The sequence below is a fragment of the Panthera pardus genome, unplaced genomic scaffold (genome assembly GCF_024362965.1).
Source record: "Panthera pardus isolate Hobbes unplaced genomic scaffold, ASM2436296v1 HiC_scaffold_2, whole genome shotgun sequence".
NCBI lineage: Eukaryota > Metazoa > Chordata > Mammalia > Carnivora > Felidae > Panthera > Panthera pardus.
In genome coordinates, this window is record NW_026526765.1 from 108,810,322 (window position 1) to 108,831,664 (window position 21,343).

The following is a 21,343-nucleotide window of genomic DNA, read 5'->3' on the forward strand; positions in this document are numbered from 1 at the left end:
TCAACTTAAAAGAGTGACTTCAAAAAAAAAAGCATTATTTGCATATATTTAATAAGTGCTACAACTAGCACTGTTCTTTTCCATTCCTCTGCTTCAAATCTTTGTGGATGAATACACATGCATATGAATAAGAGACATACGTTTAAAAAAAAAAAGCTATACTTTGTGGAGAAGGAAAATGCAAAGTTGGATAACTACCCTGAAAATTACTTGATATACTTCAAAACACTCCAATTATAAGAAAAGGTCTCTGTTTATCTGTAATAATAAAGAAAAAGTATTTTTCCAACGAAGAAGGAAAATAAAAGTAGATGGCTCAGGCAGTTAAGCATCCGACTCTTGGTTTTGGCTCAGATCATGATCTTGCAGCTCCGTGGGCTTGAGCCCCACGTCAGGCTCTGTGCTGGCAGTGTGGAGCCTGCTGGAGAGTCTCTTTCTCTCCCTCTGTCTCTGCCCCTCCCCCACTCATGCGCGCACGCTCTCTCTCTCTCTCACACACATAAATACATACATACATACATAAAACTTAAAGAAAAAAAGTAGAATCCTAGAATCCAATACTACTACTCTTAGAAGCTTAAGGAAAATCTTACCTCTCCTTCTATAATACCTCTGAAAACACAGGGTAGAATTGGTTGAAACATTTGTGGGCCTAATACTGGGTTCACTTTAAGGGCGTTTTCCACAACCTAAAAATCAGAAAGACATACTGGTAATACTTAATAATGCAAGTAAATGCTTCATGCAAATACAGGTAAAGAAAACAATGAATTAAAGAACACACACTAAATCTCAGAATACACAAACACATATGATATATTCAATATTCCAACACTAGATGCACTTTTACAATCCATTAAAAATCGATTTGATAAAAAAAGTGATATAAGGTGTATAATATATAGACATAGCTATACATATCACATAGAATAATTAATCACATTCTAATAACAGATATCATTCTGTTAATGTATCACATTTGCATTATAAAAAACCCTTACAAAACGTCACACCAACAGAGGCAGCAAAAGGCATTTCCTAAGTGTTTGCTTTTTTGTAGTAATTAAGACAGTATGGCACTGGCACAACAACAGACACATAAATCAGTGGAAGAGAACAGAAAGCACAGAAATAAACCCATAATTATATGGTCAATTAATCTTCAACAAAGGAGGCAAGAATATGCAATGGGAAAAAGACTGTCTCTTCAACAAATGGTACTGGGAAAACTCAACAGCTACATGCAAAAGAATGAAACTGGATCATTTTCTTACACCATATACAGAAACAAACTCAAAATGGATTAAAGACCTAAATGTGAGATCCAAAACGATAAAATTCCTGGAAGAAACATAGGCAGTAATGTCTTAGACGTCTGCTGTAGAAACACTTGAGTCTCCTTTGGTGAGGGAAACAAAAGCAAAATGCAAGCATTGGAACTACACCAAAATAAAAAGGTTTTGCACAGCAAAGGAAACCATCAACAACAAAAAGACAATCTACCAAGTGTAAGAAGATAATTGCAAATAATGTATCTGAAACGGGATTAATATCCAAGACATATAAATAACAGACAATGCAATACCACCACCACCCCCAAAAAACAAATAATCTGATTAAAATGAGATGACAAATAGGTATTTTTCCAAAGAAGACATATACATTGCCAACAGACACATGAAAAGATGTTCAGTATCACTCATCATCAGGGAAATAAAAATTAAAACCAAAATGAGGTATCATGTCACACCCAAAAAATGGCTAAAATAACTGAGGATGTGGGGAAAAAGGAACCCTGTTGCACAGTTGGTGGGATTGCAAACAGGTGCAGCCGTGTGGAAAACAGTATGGAGCGACCTCAAACAATTATAACTAGAAGTACCTTATGATTCAGTAACCCATTACTAGCTATTTACCCAAAGAAAATGAAAACACTAATTCAAAAAGACATACGCTTTATTCTATGTTTATTCTAGCATTATCTCCAATAGCCAAGATACAGAAGCAACTCAAGTGGCCATCCACAGATGAAAAGATAAAAAGGATGTGGTACAGATATACAATGGAATATTACTCAGCCATAAAAAAGAATGAACTCTTGCCATTTGCAACAACACAGATGGATCTAGAGGGTATTATGCTATATGAAATAAGTCAGTGAGAGAAAGACAAATACCATATGATTGCACTCGTGTGGAATTTATGCAACAAAATAGTTTACAAAGAAAAAAAGAGACAAGCCAAAAAAATAGTCTTAAATACAGAGAACTGGTGGTTACCAGAGGTGGTAGGTGGGAAGGTGTGTGATATAGGGTGAAGGGGATTAAGAGTACACTTTTCATGCTGAGAACAGAGTCATGTGCAGAACTACTAGATCATTATATTATATACCTAAATAATGTATGTTAATTATTTTTAAAAGTATTGGCTTTTAAGCGAGAAAAGGGAAGTTAATAAAAACTATACTCACTCTCCAAAGGTGAATCCACCTTCCAAGTTTATCAATAAATTAGACAAAAAAGGCTTGTTGCATACATACTGTATATTTATTAAGTGAGAAATAATCTTATTTCATTTATAATATAATTATGTAAGTTACCAATCATCAACACTGATTGTTACAGGTGAAAATTTTGAAGTGTGAGTGAAATGGGTTCCCTCTATAACAAAGATAGGTAGCATGAAATTCAAAGTAGAGTGAGATTTTTTGTTTGTTTACTTTTGTTATATTTTTTAGGGAGCAAGAAGGGCAATAGTCAGGAAACAGCAATGAGGACCAAGAAGGAATTTCCCATGCTTATAGTACCACTGCTGGAGAGGTAAGAATGAAACCAGACACCATTTGAGAGGTTTGTGGGCAGGTAGTAGACTCAAGGCAGAGCCAAGCTGCCCTTAAAACTTGTAGCATTATTTCTCAAGCATGATGACTGACATTCTGAGTGGGATAAGGATTTACTGTTCAGGACTACTCCATGCATTGAGGAGCTTTTAGCATCTCTGGTTTCTGTTCATTATCTGCCAAGAGCATACTCCAAACACGATCACAATCAAATACATCTCCATGCATTTTGAAACATTGTCAGGATTAGCAAATAGTACCCATGGATGCTCTAATTTTGAGCAAGAAGTAAAGGGAATGTCCAAAGAAAAGTTTAAAAATACAAAAACTCTGTGGGCCAAGCAATATTCTATCTACTAAGAGATATAGGATAAAAGATATCACAGCTCCTGATTAAAAGCAACCAGAGATGAAATTCTGAAGATAATTCAATCTAACCACAATAAAGTGTATTTAAAAAAAAAGAGAGAGATTTGGAATAAAGATGGGGAAATATGTAGATAAACTAGTAAACTGAGAGAATCTCAGAGGTAGATGCTACCACCAAGTCTCTACTTTAGCTATGAATGGAAAATAAATCATCTGCTGATGTTAGACAAACATTTAACTTCATTCCCTCCTGATACTCTGCTATGATTACAGTACAAGGATTTTAAAGGGAGGGAGCATAATTTTAAAAGGACCACGGGATGAGAGATGAACACTGGAAGACACAAAGAAGAAATTAAAAAAGTAATTGACTTATCAGGTCACAAAGAGCTAAAAACCTAAGGTTGCAATGGACAGAGTGGAGAAGCAACTTAATTTACACCATCTATCTTCTTGCTACCTCTCATCAAAACCCACAGAAATTAGCAGAATCTCCTTTGGAAAATAGAGTATAGAAAAAGCTAAAACTAAGACTGACTGAAAGTCTATTTATGGAACAGATTGCCCGATATTCCCAAATCTGCACATCTTGGGCAACTGACCATCTCTCTCCCCATGGAAGACAGTGTATTATCTTGAAAGGCTCTAAAAGAGTTTCCAGACTAGGAGACCCCAGTAGTGCCTAGTACAATAAATTAAAATCAACTGACATCAAGGCACATCATTGTAAAATCTCGGGATACCGGGAACAAGAAGCAGCTACAAGCCTGGGGCAGAAGAGGAAGGCCGGGGAGTGAGGATAGCTCTGGAAGAGACTTCATCAAGAAAATTAAAGTAATAAAATACCCGATGGGTCAAAGCATCTGAATGTATTGAGCAGAAACTACTGGCAAAGAAAGTAGTGCATATAAAAAATTACACCAAAAAAATTATTAATTCCAAAGATTACAGAAGCGTGTGCAGAAAAGGAGTATCATCACACATTTAGATCGTTATGATTTTCAAAGTATAAATTCACTTAAATGTATCATTCAGTACAAACCAGCCGTCAGTATGCATTTTCTTTATATATAAAGACAGTTACTATTGTATAAAGGACGCACAAATATTTCAGGACTAAAATGGAATCTTTGTATTCAAAAAGGTTAGGAACCATAGCTATGGAAGATGAGGTTGTTTCTGAAAAATTATGTACCAAAATGCTATTATGAGACTTGGAGCAGGGATTGTGAAACAGAATCAAAAGAAAATTTAAAAAATAGAACTGATAAGATTTAGAAAACCAATTGAACAAGTTAACCAAAGGTGAAAAAGTCTGGAATTAATCCTAGTTTTCATGTTTGACCAATGGTACAATTGTGGTCCTGCTAATAATAATGAGGTTTTATTGTGGACATGATGAACCTGAGAAGTGAAAATCCATGGAATGGTCCTTTTTAACTTCCACACATGATATTTCACAGTCCACTTTCCAAGTAAGATAAAGCAGTTTTGACTTAAAAGCCACAGAGCTCGAATTATGACTATTTCCACTGAAGAAGGCACCTCTATAAACCTAGGATCAAAATCCTTCCGAACATTTTGATCAGCAGCACTGCCTTCCATTCTAAAAAAAATTTGAAAAATCCATCTAATGATTTCAGGGGTAATAAACAATTCTGTATATATCAAGTGAAATGCAGGTACACACAGATGGCCAAACAGAAGAAAATAACTCTAAAGACAACTAAAGTAATCAAAGATACTTTAAAATAAGGTAATATACAGATATTAATAGAATTTAAATCATAACTTACTCTTCTTAGGAGGGGAATCATTATGTTCTCAGGAATTCTAGCTTGTGTGATGTGTTTTAATCAGTTCAGTTTTATTCTGATGCTCAAACTGTCCCATCATTAGCCAAGTAGGAGCTCCTTCAAATTGATTCCTGTATCCTTTTCATAGACTCCCACCTTCTCTTCCTTCTGACACAAAGAGATCTCTCCATTTTATCTTGAGTATCTCTTGTCTCAACTCTGGAGCCAACCAGCAGGAAACAACATTTACAGGCCACAATCTATGTTCTATGATTCTATGCCACAATCTATGCCACTGGATTAACACTGCTTCTAGGTCTTTCCCTTAGACAGCTTTAAGAAATATTTTCTCTTCCAAAAAGTATACACCATAAATTCACCAACTCCAGCTAAGATTATAGTGTTTGACATAAATTCTTTGATTTTGTATTTCCATCTTTCTCTTACAGTGAAAAATCTCAGATTGTAATAACATTAACTTGTTTCTTACTAATAAATACAAGATTCTACATATATACTTACAGGTTTCAAAATAACCATACTAATAATTACTAATGACAATAACACTGTTGAATGCAATTTATAATTTCCGAGTGTTTCTTTTTGGTCTAATATTGTATCCCACCAGGGATACACATGTAAAATAGTATGTACTAAAGTTACTTGAAATATTCTTCTCAGATGGCTATGGCACCAACATAATAATAGATGCAAATGTTTTACCTGTTTTTGATCTTTAGGAACTACTTCTGCTTTATTATTTTAAATCCTGTAAAGCATCTATTTGACTCCAAAACCTAAAGCAAACAACAGGCATACAACCTGAAAGATCTACCTTTTACCCTCTCTCCCTCTTCCCACTCCATAACCACCTTTATTAATTTGGTTTATTTGTCCATTGTTCTGTATGTTGTACTCTTGAAACAAGAAAATTCCAGACACTAGTCGTCGCTTATAATCTCAAAATCATTTGAACACTATTATACAGAGGTCATCTTCATTCCTTTTTAAGCTGCACAGTACTTTTCCATGTGGTTTAATAAGCTGGTGTACCTCCAATCATCTAATTACCTATTACTAATTATTTTTTATCATTCTGCTATTATAAATTGAACTTCTACACTTTGGTTTTAATCCATCCCTTTTCTGAATATACTTGGAACAGACTATATTTTTTAAATCTGTCAAAAAAATGCAGGCTTTTAGCTGGTATCTTCCACTCAAACCATTTTCTTGTTTTAGGCTTACACTGCAAACACAGTGGTTAAAGGCATGGATCCTGAAGTCAGAATGCCTATGTTTATATTACAGATCCAATACTTAGTAGGTGTGTGACCTTGGACAAAGTATTTACCTCTTTGTGATTTAATTTCTCATCTGTAAAATGGGGAAAAAAACCAGTACTATCATCATAAGTTTATGTGAGGACTGTTATGTGCTTAGCAATGTGTAGTATATATGTTAATATTACATCTATTATTATTATTATTATTATTACAGAATAAATTATACCTTAAAAATATTTGTGCCATCTTAAGTCTTACTACAGTGAATGAAAGCAACATGACTCATTACTGGTTGATAAGACCATGACAAGAGAGTTTCTAAACTCAAAATGATATGTACTCATATAGACAAATTTCAAATTAAAGAGAGGTTAGTAATTCAAATTTGAGTATTTTTAGAATTGTATTCACCTAGATAACTTGTTCTGAGTCACAAAATATAATAAAGTCTATTTTTGCTCTTAACCATTTGCTTCTAAAGCAGGTATACTTGTCTCTCTAGCCAATTTTTGTAACATTATAATTTTCTGCTTCAAAGAATAAAGCAGCTACTTCTAGATAGTGTCAGAAATTAGTGTAACAGTGACATTTAGCCAAAAATGTATTAAAAATGTTATATGGCTTACTATATTAAGAAACAGTATCTTAGAGATATTAAAAATGAAAATAATGAGCTAATATTAAATATTATTATAGCTTTACTGGAACTCTGAGAATAGGAAAATGACAAAAATTTTGAGAACTCTCTCAGTTTTCAGGTACAGGCATAAAAGCACCATTGTCCTAAAATATTCCTTCATTTAAAAAACACAAAGAATTTATTCCTAGTTGCCAAACTCCTAGTATTTATCGTCAATTAAATAAGATCTAGCCTCTGAGATTTCAAATAAAATACACAGGTTTAGTTATAGCAATGTTTACACAAAAATAGTGTTAAATGTTGTATGAGATGGCCAATTTTTAATTCAAGTACTCATATCCTATCAAGGAACTCCTGTCGCTGTATGTCCGAAGAAACTGGTTTAATCTTTAACTTTTGTTAAATGGTACAAATATTTTAAATTTTTTTTTTCAACGTTTTTTATTTATTTTTGTGACAGAGAGAGACAGACAGAGCATGAACGGGGGAGGGGCAGAGAGAGGGAGACACAGAATCGGAAACAGGCTCCAGGCTCTGAGCCATCAGCCCAGAGCCCGACGCGGGGCTCGAACTCACGGACCGCGAGATCGTGACCTGGCTGAAGTCGGACGCTTAACCGACTGCGCCACCCAGGCGCCCCAATGGTACAAATATTTTAACGTACACTTGCATGATAACTGATTTGTGCTGAATTACTAAATCAAATATTATTAGGTACAATTAAGAAACAATGATATCAGGGGCACATGGATGGCTCAGTCAATTGCTGGGCGTCCGATTTCAGCTCAGGTCATGATCTCACAGTTCCTGAGTTCCAGCTCCGTGTCAGGCTCTGTGCTGACAGCTCAGAGCCTGGATCCTGCTTCAGATTCTGTGTCTCCCTCTCTCTTTGCTCTTGTCCCACTTGCGCTCTCTCTCTCAAAAATAAACATTAAAAAAAATTTTGTTAATAAAAAAACCAACAGTGATATCACCTTTCACATGAAAGGAAAAAGGAGAGGCAAAGAAATTTTTTTCTAGTAAATTTGGTAATTTCCACAATAAAAATTTTTTAAAAGACTATGCTACTATTTTGGAAAGCCAGAAAGAATTAAATAAAATTAATTTCAAAGAGCCAGCTGAGATATATAATTCTTGATAAAAAATGAAGCTTTATCATTGTGTAAATAGCCTTAGTTTTGAAGTTTTAACTAATGTATTTTTTACTTTAAATAAACACTTATTTAGAAGAAATGTTCAATAGAAGAGGTGGAATAACTTGGTTTGTTTTGGTTTTCTTACAGCCAAAAATCTTAACCAAATGAATTATATGGCCTACAAGTATGGTAGCCTAACTTTCTCCGAAGGGAGATATCGGACGAGTACTTAATTATATAATTAGGTAAAAATAGCCAACACTTATACTACCTGATTACATGGTAGGCACTGTGGTGAGTTCTTCACACATGTACGCTCATGTGATCCTCCTCTCAACTCTAGGATACAGGTAGTTTTCCTGCCCATTTTCAAGACGGAAAGTGAGGAACACAGTAACCTGCTCACCTTCCACAGCTGTGAAGGAGCAGGGCCAATATTCCAACCCTGGCAAGTTTCACTTCAATCTGGAGTCTCACCCACCATGCTAGACCGCTTTAATTATATTATTTCGTTAAGAATAGAATTAAAAATAGTCAACATTCCCCTTATGACACATCCTAAAAATCTGCATCATTTTTCAAATGAATTTCACAATACCCATTCCATATGGCTCAGAACAATTTGTCCTTCAGAAATTATTAATACCACGACAAAGCAGGAAAAAGCAAAAACATTCCAATTCAAATTTTTTGGGAGGTGTTTAAAACTAAGAAACAACTTCTTTTCTTAACCACTTAAAATATATCCATTAAAATTTAGCACAGAGGACTTCAGATAATGCAGTTACGAATTATTAAAATTTCATGTGGCACAACTCCTTACATTAACAAATGAGAGAAGTTAGGCCCAGAATATACTCCAGATGGATGTGCAAAGCACAGGCCAAGAGGGAATGTTGGTATGTTTCAGTTGGTATTTCTGCTGGACATAGGGATAATCACTGTGCAATCCTTAACGTAAGAATTATGGATTCCCTTGCTTCCAAAACACACTGTATGCATTCAGAGAAAAGAGAATACATAATTTATTGAAGTTAGGACCATGGAAAAGCTTAGTCTCCTAGAGGAGAAAGATAGATACACGCACACACACACTCCGAGAGAGAGAGAGAGAGAGAGAGAGAGAGAGAGAGAGAGAAAGAGAGAGAGAGAGAGAGAGAGAGAGAAATCTATAAAGATACCATCAAAATGAGAAGGCAATTTCCTTTCAAATTTCTTTCACTCCTATATTGCCAGTCATTTTTTCCTCAGGTAGAATTAAGGCCCAGTGTTGACTTTTTTTTTTTTTTTTTTTTTAAATATCTTCTAGTTCTAGGGAAGAAATTATCACCCAGGCAAAAGATGAGGCTAGGATTACCTAAGACAGATGAAGTTTCTCAGTAAAATTATATATTGCTGCTACATCAGTTTGGTAAGGGCATAAATGCATTAAAAATTCGCAAGAACATTTTTGTACACAACATGTCCAGTGTTACTTAAAATCTTTGCAGCTGAGGGGCGCCTGGGTGGCGCAGTCGGTTAAGCGTCCGACTTCAGCCAGGTCACGATCTCGCGGTCCGTGAGTTCGAGCCCCGCGTCAGGCTCTGGGCTGATGGCTCGGAGCCTGGAGCCTGTTTCCGATTCTGTGTCTCCCTCTCTCTCTGCCCCTCCCCCGTTCATGCTCTGTCTCTCTCTGTCCCAAAAAAAAAAAAATAAATAAAAAATAAATAAATAAATAAATAAATAAAATCTTTGCAGCTGAGAGAATCCTTTGAAAGTAGTGGGAGTGAGGACTGAGAAAACACATGGCAGCAGACCAGGCCTCAGGCATCCAGGGTCTCTATAAGCCACAGATTCCTATAATTACCCCTTCAGAGCCCCATGCTTCTTTTCCAACTGTGGCTCACATTCTCACCCTTTAACCCTATACTAAAAAAGAAAATAAATATGAAATTAAAACCAGAGTTCTGCCATATTTTTGTTCTATTTGCCCTATTTTTATTTTACAACATTATCTTGGCTTTCAGTTTCTATAGTGATTTCAAATCCAGAGCAGCAAAAATTGGACAGTGCGATGAAGAAAATAATGTGTTTGATAAAGGGACTTTGTGTGAAGAATCAGAATTAACCAAAGATCTTCTTATTTCAACTCCTGTTAAAAGCCTTTCTATAGTATAAGAATTCTCTTAAAGCCTAAAGACATTGTTCTAATATATAAATGAACCATTCGTATCTATTTTAACATCAGCAATGTGTAATTCATTTAAGAATGGTCAGATGAATAATACTCATAGCCCCCCACCCTGCCAGAAAGTACAAATATACACATCATCTTGCAATTATATCTCTGCCTCAAGAGTGACAGGCATCAGGCAGCTCTAACCTTGTCTCTTCTTTGACTGAAAACACCAAGGTCACACGTCAGTTTGCTACACTTCTCACCTAATATTATTATCTACATCTTCTATTATTGCCATTTTGCCAACTCTCTCAGAAAACAAACTCCTGCCCCCCCCCCCCCCCCTTAAGCTAATCTTTCCACAAACGCTCTAGATTCGAAATCCCAATCCCTTCTATCATCTGGAGCCATCCTTCCTTCTATTGGGTCACTTTCATCTACAAAACACTCAGGTCAAGTTCTCCTTGCTGCATCTCCACACACAAAAGACATCTTTTTAACAGTAAATGTTACAGGTTGAATTGCTCCTGCCAAAAAAATACGTTCTAATCCTAGGCACCTGTGAATGTGACCTTAGTTGGAAACAGGGTCTTTGCAGATATAAATAGGTTAAGATGATACAATTAGGATAGACCCATAATCCATTATGACTGGTATTCTTACTAGAAGAGAAAAAAGAGATATAAGGAGAATGTCAAGTGACAATGGAAGGCAGAGATTGAAATGATGCATGCACTAACTAAGGAAGCCAAAGATTGTTGGCAATCACCAAAAGCTAAGACAAAAACATGGAACATACTCTCTCCCAGAGTCCAGAGAGAACATGGCCACGCCAACATCTTGATTTTAGACTTCTGGTACGTAGAACCCTATGAGAAACGTAATTACTATTATACGTTGACTTCTATTGTTGTAAGTCACCCACACTGTGGTACTTTGTTATAGTGGCCCTGGGAAATATATATAGTCCTTAATGATATGATCCGGTACCTCCCTTGTCTGATCATCTGATAAGTGAAACCCTCAGTACTACGGCATAGGACACCTTCCAATTTATAGTTACTATATGTTTTAAATACCACCATTATCTTCACCTTCAATAGACAATCATCACAGTATTTTCTCTGTTCTTAGTCTTTCTCACTTCTTTGTGTTATTTAACTTGGTATTTGTCTAATTCATCCTAACCTAGGTTGCCATAATTTGCAAATAAAAAAACTGTGTTTTATCTGGAAACCATAACCTCTACTAAACTTTTGAGATACCTCTAATGCAAAGCCACTATTTAAATAACACTGAATAGGGACTGTTTTGTTTACTTGCCACTCCCCTCCAACAAAATGAGTTAAAAGCAGAAACTGTTTTCCTATCACCTATGCCTAGTAGAAGAAAGCAATAAATACCAATACCAAGGGTTGGCACACTATGCCCATGAACCATAACCCTATCAATAAAGCATTACTGGAATACAGCCACACTTATTCAATTACATATCATTTATAACTGCTTTCAATTCTATAATGGCAGATACAAATAGTTGAGACAAAGACTCTATGGGCCCACAAACCCTAAAACATTTACTATCTGGTACTTTACAGAAAGTTTGCTGACCCACTTGGTGAATAAATGAAAATCACCAAAGATATCAAATGCAACCAATATGAAAGTAAAATCAATAAGCATATTAACATGGATATCTGGAGTTTTATAAGTGCGTGTATACAATAAATGTCTGAAGAACACTTTAAATATTATGATGCTTCAGTAAATTCACACTGATAATTACTCTTATTCGATGCATAGCAGCTATCACAGTGGTTAATACAGAGGATTTTACCATCTGCACATTTACCCGCTTAGTACGCCCCCACCATTTACACTGTGGATTAGTATGACAATTACTTTCATTAGTTACATACAGCTGACTCTCGAACAACATGGGTTTGAAGTGTGCAGTTCCACTTTTATGCAGATTTTTTCAGTACAGTAAATGCATTTTCTCATGTCTTTTCATTTTATCTCATATGATTTCCATAATAACATTTTTTCTCTGCCTTACTTTAAGAATACAGTATATAATACAGATAAACTTAAAACACACTTGTTAATGGATTATTTACATAAGCTTTTGGTTAACAGCAGGGTTTATTAGAAGTTTATGGGGACTCAGAAGTTAAACCTGGATTTTCAAATGTGCAGAGCATCACGAACTTAAGCCTCTGCCTTATTCAAGGGTCAATTGTACCTTTCTTAAAATGGACCTCTTTGAGCAAACACTTTTTATTTCACTGGGGGGAAATCATATAGTTTTTAGGACCTAAATAAATGCCATGGTTTCCATACAATAAATCATACTTTGTTATGATAATTAACACTTCACCTAACCATCTCGCATATCTGACCGTATCTGATCTAGAACACAGCTAAGAAATGAGGGGGATAAAAAGGGGATATACATTCTTGTGAAGTACAAACAGAGCACATGTGAACGTTATGTATATACACACACATACATGTACATGTAAAGATATATTTCACTATATATTTATAAACACATCTATATATTTATAAACACATATGTGTTTATAAATATATATATTTCACTATATATTTATAAACACATATGTGTTTATAAATATATATATTTGAAACTAGTTATATCTTAAGTACATAAATATATACAACTCGGAGCCTGTTCTTAATTATACAAAATTATATGCAACGTACAAAGATCTTTAACCTGGAAAGATATAAGGCATAAAGATTAACTCAGTTTATTTTTAAAGTTTTTTTTTTTTTTAATTGAGGTATAACTGACATAGAACATACATTACTTTCAGGTATACAACACAATGATTTGATATTCATTGTAAATTATACACAATCTATACAAGTTAGTAGTGTAACTATGATAGCCAACACAAATTAAAAGTTCTAAATTATAATAATAAAATTTCTTCCTAAAAGTAGGCTAACCAACTGGAGCAGTGAGACGTATCACATGACACCGATATATGTTTACAATTCATAAACATTTTAAAGCCTTGCTACACAAAGTAAGGTTTCAGAATGGGGGAGGAGGAATGGGCCTTGATTAAGGTCCCATCAGCAGGGACCTTGTCAGAAACGTGGAATCTGCATTTTAACAACATCCTCAGGAGATCTGTATGCACATTCAAGTTTGAGATCCCTGGTTCAGAGAAATTAAATAACTTTAAAAGAAAAAACTGTCTAGTACTCTTGCCAATCATCCAAACCCAAATGAAGGTCCAATTTTGCAAAATACAGATGGAAAACTTACAATATTCATTTAACAGAGGACAATACCTTGAGCACTTGAACTTGACCTTCAGTAGTAATTTCCTTTAGCAGCTCACAAAAGGATTGACATAGACCTACTGCGTATGTCTGAAATTCAATCAGAAGTCAAAATATACATATGAATACATTTGCAGTATTAAAAAAGGCAAAAATTCAATGTGGAACTATCACCTATTTGTGCATTATATACTTAAGGTCTAATCATATAAAGTTTCAATTAGAACTCTTAAGAAGGAAAAGCTTAGAAAATAAAAATACAGTTCACTGCTTTACTGATTTTTACAGAAATATAAGGATACATTTATCTGCATCCTATCTGCCTTACAGGGCTTACAAAGTTTTTTTCTCTCTTTAAAGTAATAGAGCGATCTTTAAAATTTGTAAAAGGTACCTCTTGATTTCAAATGAGCAACAATCAAATAACTACATAAATTTTTACAACGCAGAAACTACTAAACCATACCTGTAGAAATTCTGTTGATGATAAAAAGATATAACCATTGATGATCTTAAAGCAGGTTCTGAGGTTTTCTGAACTTAGTTCTGCCAATAAATTTATTTGAAAAAGAAAAAATTAATTCAATGTTCACAGTTTAAATGAAACAATTTATTTAGAACTAAGTTATATACCCTTCTTTACAAATCTTTTCTGAGTGCTATTCAGACTACTAAGATATAGATAGCTATCTAAAAACTGACATCAACCTATACCTGAGTACTTTCTCATACACCTCCACTAGTTAAAACAATTCAGAAAAAGATATTAAGGACCAGGCTTTTTTTCCCTTCAGAAAAGAATTATGTAACCAAATGAACCAACCTTTTGTTTCAAACTACATTTCTACTGCTAGTGCCCTACTTATGGAAAGAGTCCCTGTTACACTCCAAAAACTTAAACCATTTAGATAATTCTCAATCCTTGATCATCTTCAAATCTCCTCCCCTATAAGAACTTACACATAAAAGATGTTCTTAAAATGTAACTACCAGGGGCACCTGGGTGACTTAGTCCATTAAGCGTCTAACTCTTGATTTCAGTTCAGGTCATGATCTCAGTTAATGGGTTCAAGCCCCACATTGGGCTCCACACTGATGGCATTGAGGCTGCTTGGATTCTCTCTCTCCCCCGCTCTCAGTCCCTACCCTGCTCATGCAAGCTCTCTCAAAATAAATAAATTTAAAAAACTGTAACTACCAGAATAGCACAAGGATATTGTGTTTTAGCTATTCGAGTAGAAAGCTATTTTATTAAAATTGTATATCATCAAATGTTCATAGTGTTATTTTACATCTTATCACGTATAATACAACAGACTACAGATCTTATGTATATAACTATACAGATCAAAACATGACCCCAAAATCTACATTTAACATCTGCCATTCTTTGTTGCTAATATTTTCAAAATTCTACTTATAATACGATTAAAAAAGATTTTTTTTTCTGACAAAATATTGGCCTAGGCTCTGGCACTCAATTAATTCCCATCCTAGCAAAGTGAGAAGACATTCTATTTGGATGAGAACTTCCCATGTACTTTCAAAAGTATCGGACCATCTTACTTCCAGCTCAAAACGTCTTTTAAAGGCACATTCAGTACATACTTTAGGATTCAACAGACCAGTTTAAAATGAAAAAAGTGGAAGGGACAGAGATGGATGAAATTGTTACCATACTAATGAAAAGACATAGAAATAATAAAAGCTATCATCTAAATATTTTTCACGTAAGATGACAAAATCTCTGGATAAAGGAGCACGCCTTTATATTGGATAAAGCTGTTGTTGTTGTTGTTGTTTTTCAAAGTTTATTTATTTTGAGAGAGAGAATGTGGGAGCAGAGGAGGGGCATAGAGAGAGGGAGAGAGAGAACCCCAAGCAGTCTCTGAGCTATCAACACAGAGCCCAACATGGGGCTCGAACTCACAAACGGTGATATTATGAACTGAGCTAAAACCTAGAGTAGGATGCTTAAGCGACTGAGCCACTCAAGGCACCCCTGGATAAAATAATTCTTACAAGAAATTCATTGTCTTTTTCTCCTCAAGGAGAAAGTCAAGTCTGGACTTGGGCACACTGTTTAGCAGACCAACACTGAAAAAGAGATGGGCAATGATTACAAGTAAGGCAGAAAGGTCTTGCTTAAATAAGAGCTTAAAAAGGCCACAGTACAGGCACATCAGGGAATGTAATTTCTAAATCACTGACATCTAAAATCTTATCAATATATACCATGAAGGGAACAATATTTAAGAAGGATTAATTTCCAAAACCACAGTGTCCATCTCTTCTTGCAGACACTTTAAACACTATTCCTGGGTGCATCTAGAGAGGCAAACACTCAAGTGACTAGTTCACTTCATACTGTTTTCCATGCCTCTATCATGCCAAGGTTAGCTTTGACTGAATTTTCTAGGACATGCTATTATCAGCAAGTATTAAATACTGACATTAAAAATACACTTAAAATTAATAAATTTATCTAGTTTAAAGTATAACGAATGTTATTCATTATATCCATGAGTTCCTACGGACACTCTGAAGAAAAATTACTGTCCAGTCTAATATCAGAAGGAGCTATGCTTTAAGGTGGCTCAGTCAGTTAAGCATCCAACGCTTGCTTTCAGCTCAGGTCACCATCTCATGGTTTGTGAGTTCGAGCCTCGTGTCAGGCTCTGTGCTCACCGTGTCAGAGCCGATTTCAGATCCTCCGTCTCCCCCTTTCTAGCCCTCTCCCACTGCTCTTTCCCTCCCTCACTCTCAAAAATAAAGGTTAAAAAAATTTTTTTTAATAAAAAAAAAGAGCCATACTTCAACCATGCAAGAGATCGTATTTATTTTATTTGTTTTATTTTATATATATATAGAGAGAGAGAGCACACCCGAGGAGAGAGGAGCAAATGGAGAGAGAGAATCCCAAGCAAGGCTCAATCCCAAAACCTTGGGATTATGACCTGAGATGAAATCAAGAGTTGGAAACTCAACCGACTGAGTCACCCAGGTGCCCTGTATTTACTTTCAGACCCTGTGAATAATTTAAATCAAATGCTATCAAGCAGGGGCTACTGCCCTCCCAGGAGATACATGGCAAGGGCTGGAAACTCTGGTTGTTACAACTGTCTAGTGGAATGAGGTTAAGGAGGCAACTAACCTTCCTACAATGCACATGACAGCACCTCAAAGCAAAAAATGACCTGACCCAAAATGTCAACAGTGTCCACACTGAAAACGCCTAACTTAAGTGGTCAAGTGTTTCTCTCATAGCTTGTGAATGAAATCAGAGGCAAATCTCTGACCCATAGTATCTAATTGTGCTATGTCTATATATGATTTGTATCTATTAGTCTAATTATAATTTATACTCTGCAAATCCTTTTTTTTACCCCCTCTATTCTTTTCCTCCTGTAATCTGCACCTTCATGTTATGTTTTATTTATTTTCTTAAAGTCTCTGTAATAGGACAAAGAGAACAAATTACTGAATAATGTTAATAAAATTGAGTAGAAAACTCTAACCATACTACTTAATGTTTATGTTTGGAAATGTGACTATCACAATTTCTTTTTATTTCAAGTTGTGATAATATATGAGGGCTAAAATGTGTAAAAGAGCCTACATTATCATGAAGTTAGAGAGGGAAAAGTCCCTTCCAAATTAGAAAGCAAGTTACCAGCAGAAAAATTTGATGGGTCAAGGAACATTAGTTTGACATTTATGGTAACATGGACAAGAGCCAGTCAGATATGTATCTTGTAAGTAATGAGAATACTAAGTTAACACTATAAAATAGATTTAAAGGATTTTAAAAACAAGCCTTTAGAACTACATTATCTGAATTACTTTTAATTATAGCCTCTGGTTCTACTTTAAATTCCTCTGATTCTACATATATTTAGGAAAAAGGATATAAAATGAATTTTAGCCCTGGATTTATTTACACTTAATTAACATATCTTAAAAACCATTAACTTAAACATCTAATAATATTCAATATTGTTGGTTTTATGGATTTTAAACGAAAATGAGAAAATTCCTGCCAATAGCTTTATTTCTACTTATAAAAATGTAACAGCTATCATATTGACTAAGTAACTTTTTAAAAATCACAGATATTGGAGCGCCTGGGTGGCTCAGTCAGTTGAGCATCCGACTTTGGCTCAGGTCATGATCTCGCAGTTTGTGAGTTCGAGCCCCGAACTGAGCTCTGTGCTGACAGCTCGGAGACTGGAGCCTGCTTCGGATTCTGTGTCTCCCTCTCTCTGCCCCTTCCCCGCTCATGCTCTGTCTTACTCTGTCTCTCAAAGATGAATAAACGTTAAAAAAATTTTTTTTAAATAAATAAAAATCACAGATATAAAAAGAAAGAATGTGTTTTCACTGATAAGATAAGCAAGTTTTCTTTTGATCTGTATTCTTAAATGATTAAAATTAATACTCTGGTTGGACTTCAAAGTAAATTTTAAACCTCATATAAAAGAATGTATACGCAAAATGCTGTATGTGGAAATTAGTTTTACAATACTCAAAAAAAAGTTAACACTGATGTCAAGGTTACTAAACGTGTAAACATGATTTCTTCATATTACCAAACCAAATATACATACCATAATACATAAAACAAATTACACATAATGTTTGCTTTCAAAGAGAAAAGCAGGGAATAAACTAATTCAAAAGCATCTATATCATCTATATTCACTGCTACTATCTGTAAAATACAGAATTTTTAAAACTTTTGAAAATTAAAAAAGTTTACATCAAATATCAATATCACAAGGATGAAATCTCACTAGTTCTTTTTTAAACAATGTTTACTCATTTTCAGAGAGAGGGCGTGCGTTTGTGGGGGAGGAACAGAGAGTGCATGTATGAGTACTCTTGGTGGGTGGGGAAGAGCAACAGATAGGGAGGGGGAGGGGGAGGGGGAGGGGGAGAGGGAGAGGGAGAGGGAGAGGGAGGGAGGGAGGGAGGGAGGGAGGGACAGAGAGAGAGAGAGAGAGAGAGAGAGAGAGAGTGGGGGGGGGTGGGGGAGAGAATATCCGAAGAAGGCTCAGTGCTGTCAGCACTGAACTCAAGGCAGGGCTTGATCTCACCAATAGTGAGATCATGATCTGAGCTGAAATCAAGAGTCAGATGCTTAACCGCCTAAGCCACCCAGGTGCTCTACAATTTCACTAGTTTTTGATCCAGTTAAGTAACAAATCCTAAAAAGGTTGGTTAGCTTTTCTTTTAAAACAACAGTAATATTAACAGTAACACATATAATTGCAAAATACTTAAATAATCTTTAGTATGTGCCAGAGAATGTTCTTAACACATAGAAGTCCTTACTGATTTGGAAAGACTATGCATCAACTACAAAGCTTTCTATGGTAAACTGTACCATAGTGTTTACCTAAATCTACACTCAAAATACTGTCATAAAATCACAGTAGGGTTAGTCAATGCTTTTATGTCTCTTTTTCCAGTGTACCAACCCTTCTCCTGCTATACTGTAAAGGTCAGGTATGCTGAATTTGGGGTCAAAGAACACAGGTAAAGTGAAATCACTGTGACTACCCACTTTGTCGTGAACAGGAGTCAGCCATTTTTACTTAAGAAGATATCCATAAAGGAAAATGTCTGAATCCTGTTCATGACAACGTTGATAATGGCTCCAGTTGAGGTTTCTATTCCTCGGTCAAATATAAAGAACAACTGTGGATTACCCAGAATGGCACTGTATGTGGTCTCCAAGTTAGGAAGAATAGAACTAAAAGGCCTCTGCCAGAGTTAAGGGAAATGAAAGGATTCCCACTCTATTTCTCTGTGGTGTCTTAAAGACAGACACAACTTTTCTTACAAGACTAGCAATAAGTGGTCTATTGACACAGTCTTCATCTTTGGGAATTTTTTCAACATTTTTATAAGGACACTTTATGATAAATGGCAAGTGGCTCTTTAATGGAAAACAATGGGTATTTTGGTATTATTTGAGATTTATATGAAGAACAGGATAACAGAAGATCTCAGAAAAAAACACAAAGGACTAGTTATATTATCTGCCCACTAATACCACCCAGCAAATGAGATGTTTTCTAATCAGTTTTAATAGTGTTTTAATCCACATTTGTTGATACTTTCAAAAAGTTTATCTACTTTTCCAGTGCATCATTGTACCTCAATATTTCTGCCTCTAATAAAACTGCTCACTACAAATAAGTTCCCAGAAAAAAGTCTTCAGATATTGCCATAAATGCCCTCTCCTGACAATATTCAGTTAGTGTATACAAAGTTCTAATGAAGGAATTAAAGATGCTTGAAGAATACTATGAATGGAAAAAAATTTTTACATTTTATAAATAAATGATAGTATTTTACAGACTGGAAAAGAACCAGAAAGGTGACTAAATAGCACCGTATATAATCCTTGTATTACTCCATGAGTTGATGTGGATGAAACTCGACTGTATTATGCTAACTGAAGTCAGTCAGTCAGAGAAAGACAAATATCATATGATTTCACTCACATGTGGAATTTAAGAAAAAATACAGATGATATGTGGGGAAGGGAAGGAAAAATAAAATAAGATAAAAACAGAGAGGCAAACCCTAAAAGACTCTTAAATACAGAAAACTGAGGGTTGCTGGAGGGGAGATGGGTGGGCAGATGGTCTAGACAGGTGATGGGCATTAAGGTCGGCAGTTGTGACAAGCACCGAGTGTCATATGTAAGTGATGAATCACTAAATTCTACTCCTGAAACCAATACTACACCGAATGTTAACCAACCTGAATTTAAATGAAATCTTGGAAAGAAAAAAAATGTGAATCTCCAATGATTAAAATCCCTCACGAAGTAAAATCTCCATGAACAATTATTCATTTTTTCAATGTAAAATACTACATACTTGTGAATGGTAGTGATATCTAACAGAAAAGTATTTATTTCCTTGAGAATTATCATCATAATCCATGTTCAGATTGAAAAACAGAACAACAATTAGATCTCATCCAAGGTGGCTGAAAGAAACTAAGGCCCCATTCCTTGCAGAGTGTCCAGTTCCCCTATCCCATGTGCCACAAGTGATGCTCCAGGAACATCAAGCTTCGGGATAGGGTGCCTGGGTGCTCAGTTTAGCATCCAACTCTTGATTTCGACTCAGGTCATGATCTCACTGTTTGTGAGCTAGAGCCCCACGAATGGCTCTGCACCGACAGCTCAGAGCCTGCTCAGGATTCTCTCTCTCCCTCTCATTCTGCCCCTCCCCTGCTCGCATGCTCTCTCTCTCACAAAATAAACCTTAAAAGACAAAAAGAACACTAAGCTTCATGATGTCACATCTCTATACATAAGTAACACATCAACAAACAATAAATATTTGCCAGTAGTTAACAGTCTTCACATTGTTGCTTCCTTAGGCTAAATTAGAAACACGTATGGGGGCTCAGTCAGTTAAGCATCCAACTCTTGGTTTCAGCTCAAGTCATGATTTCACGGTTCATGAGTTCAAGCCCCACACTGGGCTCTGTGCTGGAAGCTGGGAGCCTGCTTGAGATTCTCTTTCTCCCTGTCTCTGCCCTCCCAACTCACACTGTCTCTCTCTCAAAGTAAATTTAAGAATTAAAAAAAAGAAAAAAAAATATTTACAGAGCTCCTTTGTGATAGCATAAATCTGATAGCATAAAATCACTTTGTAAAACAAACTGGATGAAACCACGGTATACAGATGCAGTTTTATAATATTGTCTTTTAAATACTTTATAGAATCTGCTATGAAACACAGAAATTTTAACAAAGTTAAAACTAAACACAGAA

General features: G+C 35.4%; 1 protein-coding gene across 1 annotated transcript in view; it reads right to left on the reverse strand.

Annotated features, from left to right (window-relative positions):
• Positions 1 to 21,343, reverse strand: part of IPO11 (importin 11) — a 196,689-nt gene that overhangs the window by 76,873 nt on the left and 98,473 nt on the right. The window contains exons 23-25 of the mRNA XM_019414324.2: positions 14,009 to 14,088; positions 13,552 to 13,632; positions 594 to 689 (exon numbers count right to left, since the gene is read on the reverse strand). Of these exons, the coding sequence (XP_019269869.1) occupies positions 594 to 689; positions 13,552 to 13,632; positions 14,009 to 14,088 (257 nt within the window). The remainder of the gene's footprint in view (positions 1 to 593; positions 690 to 13,551; positions 13,633 to 14,008; positions 14,089 to 21,343) is intronic.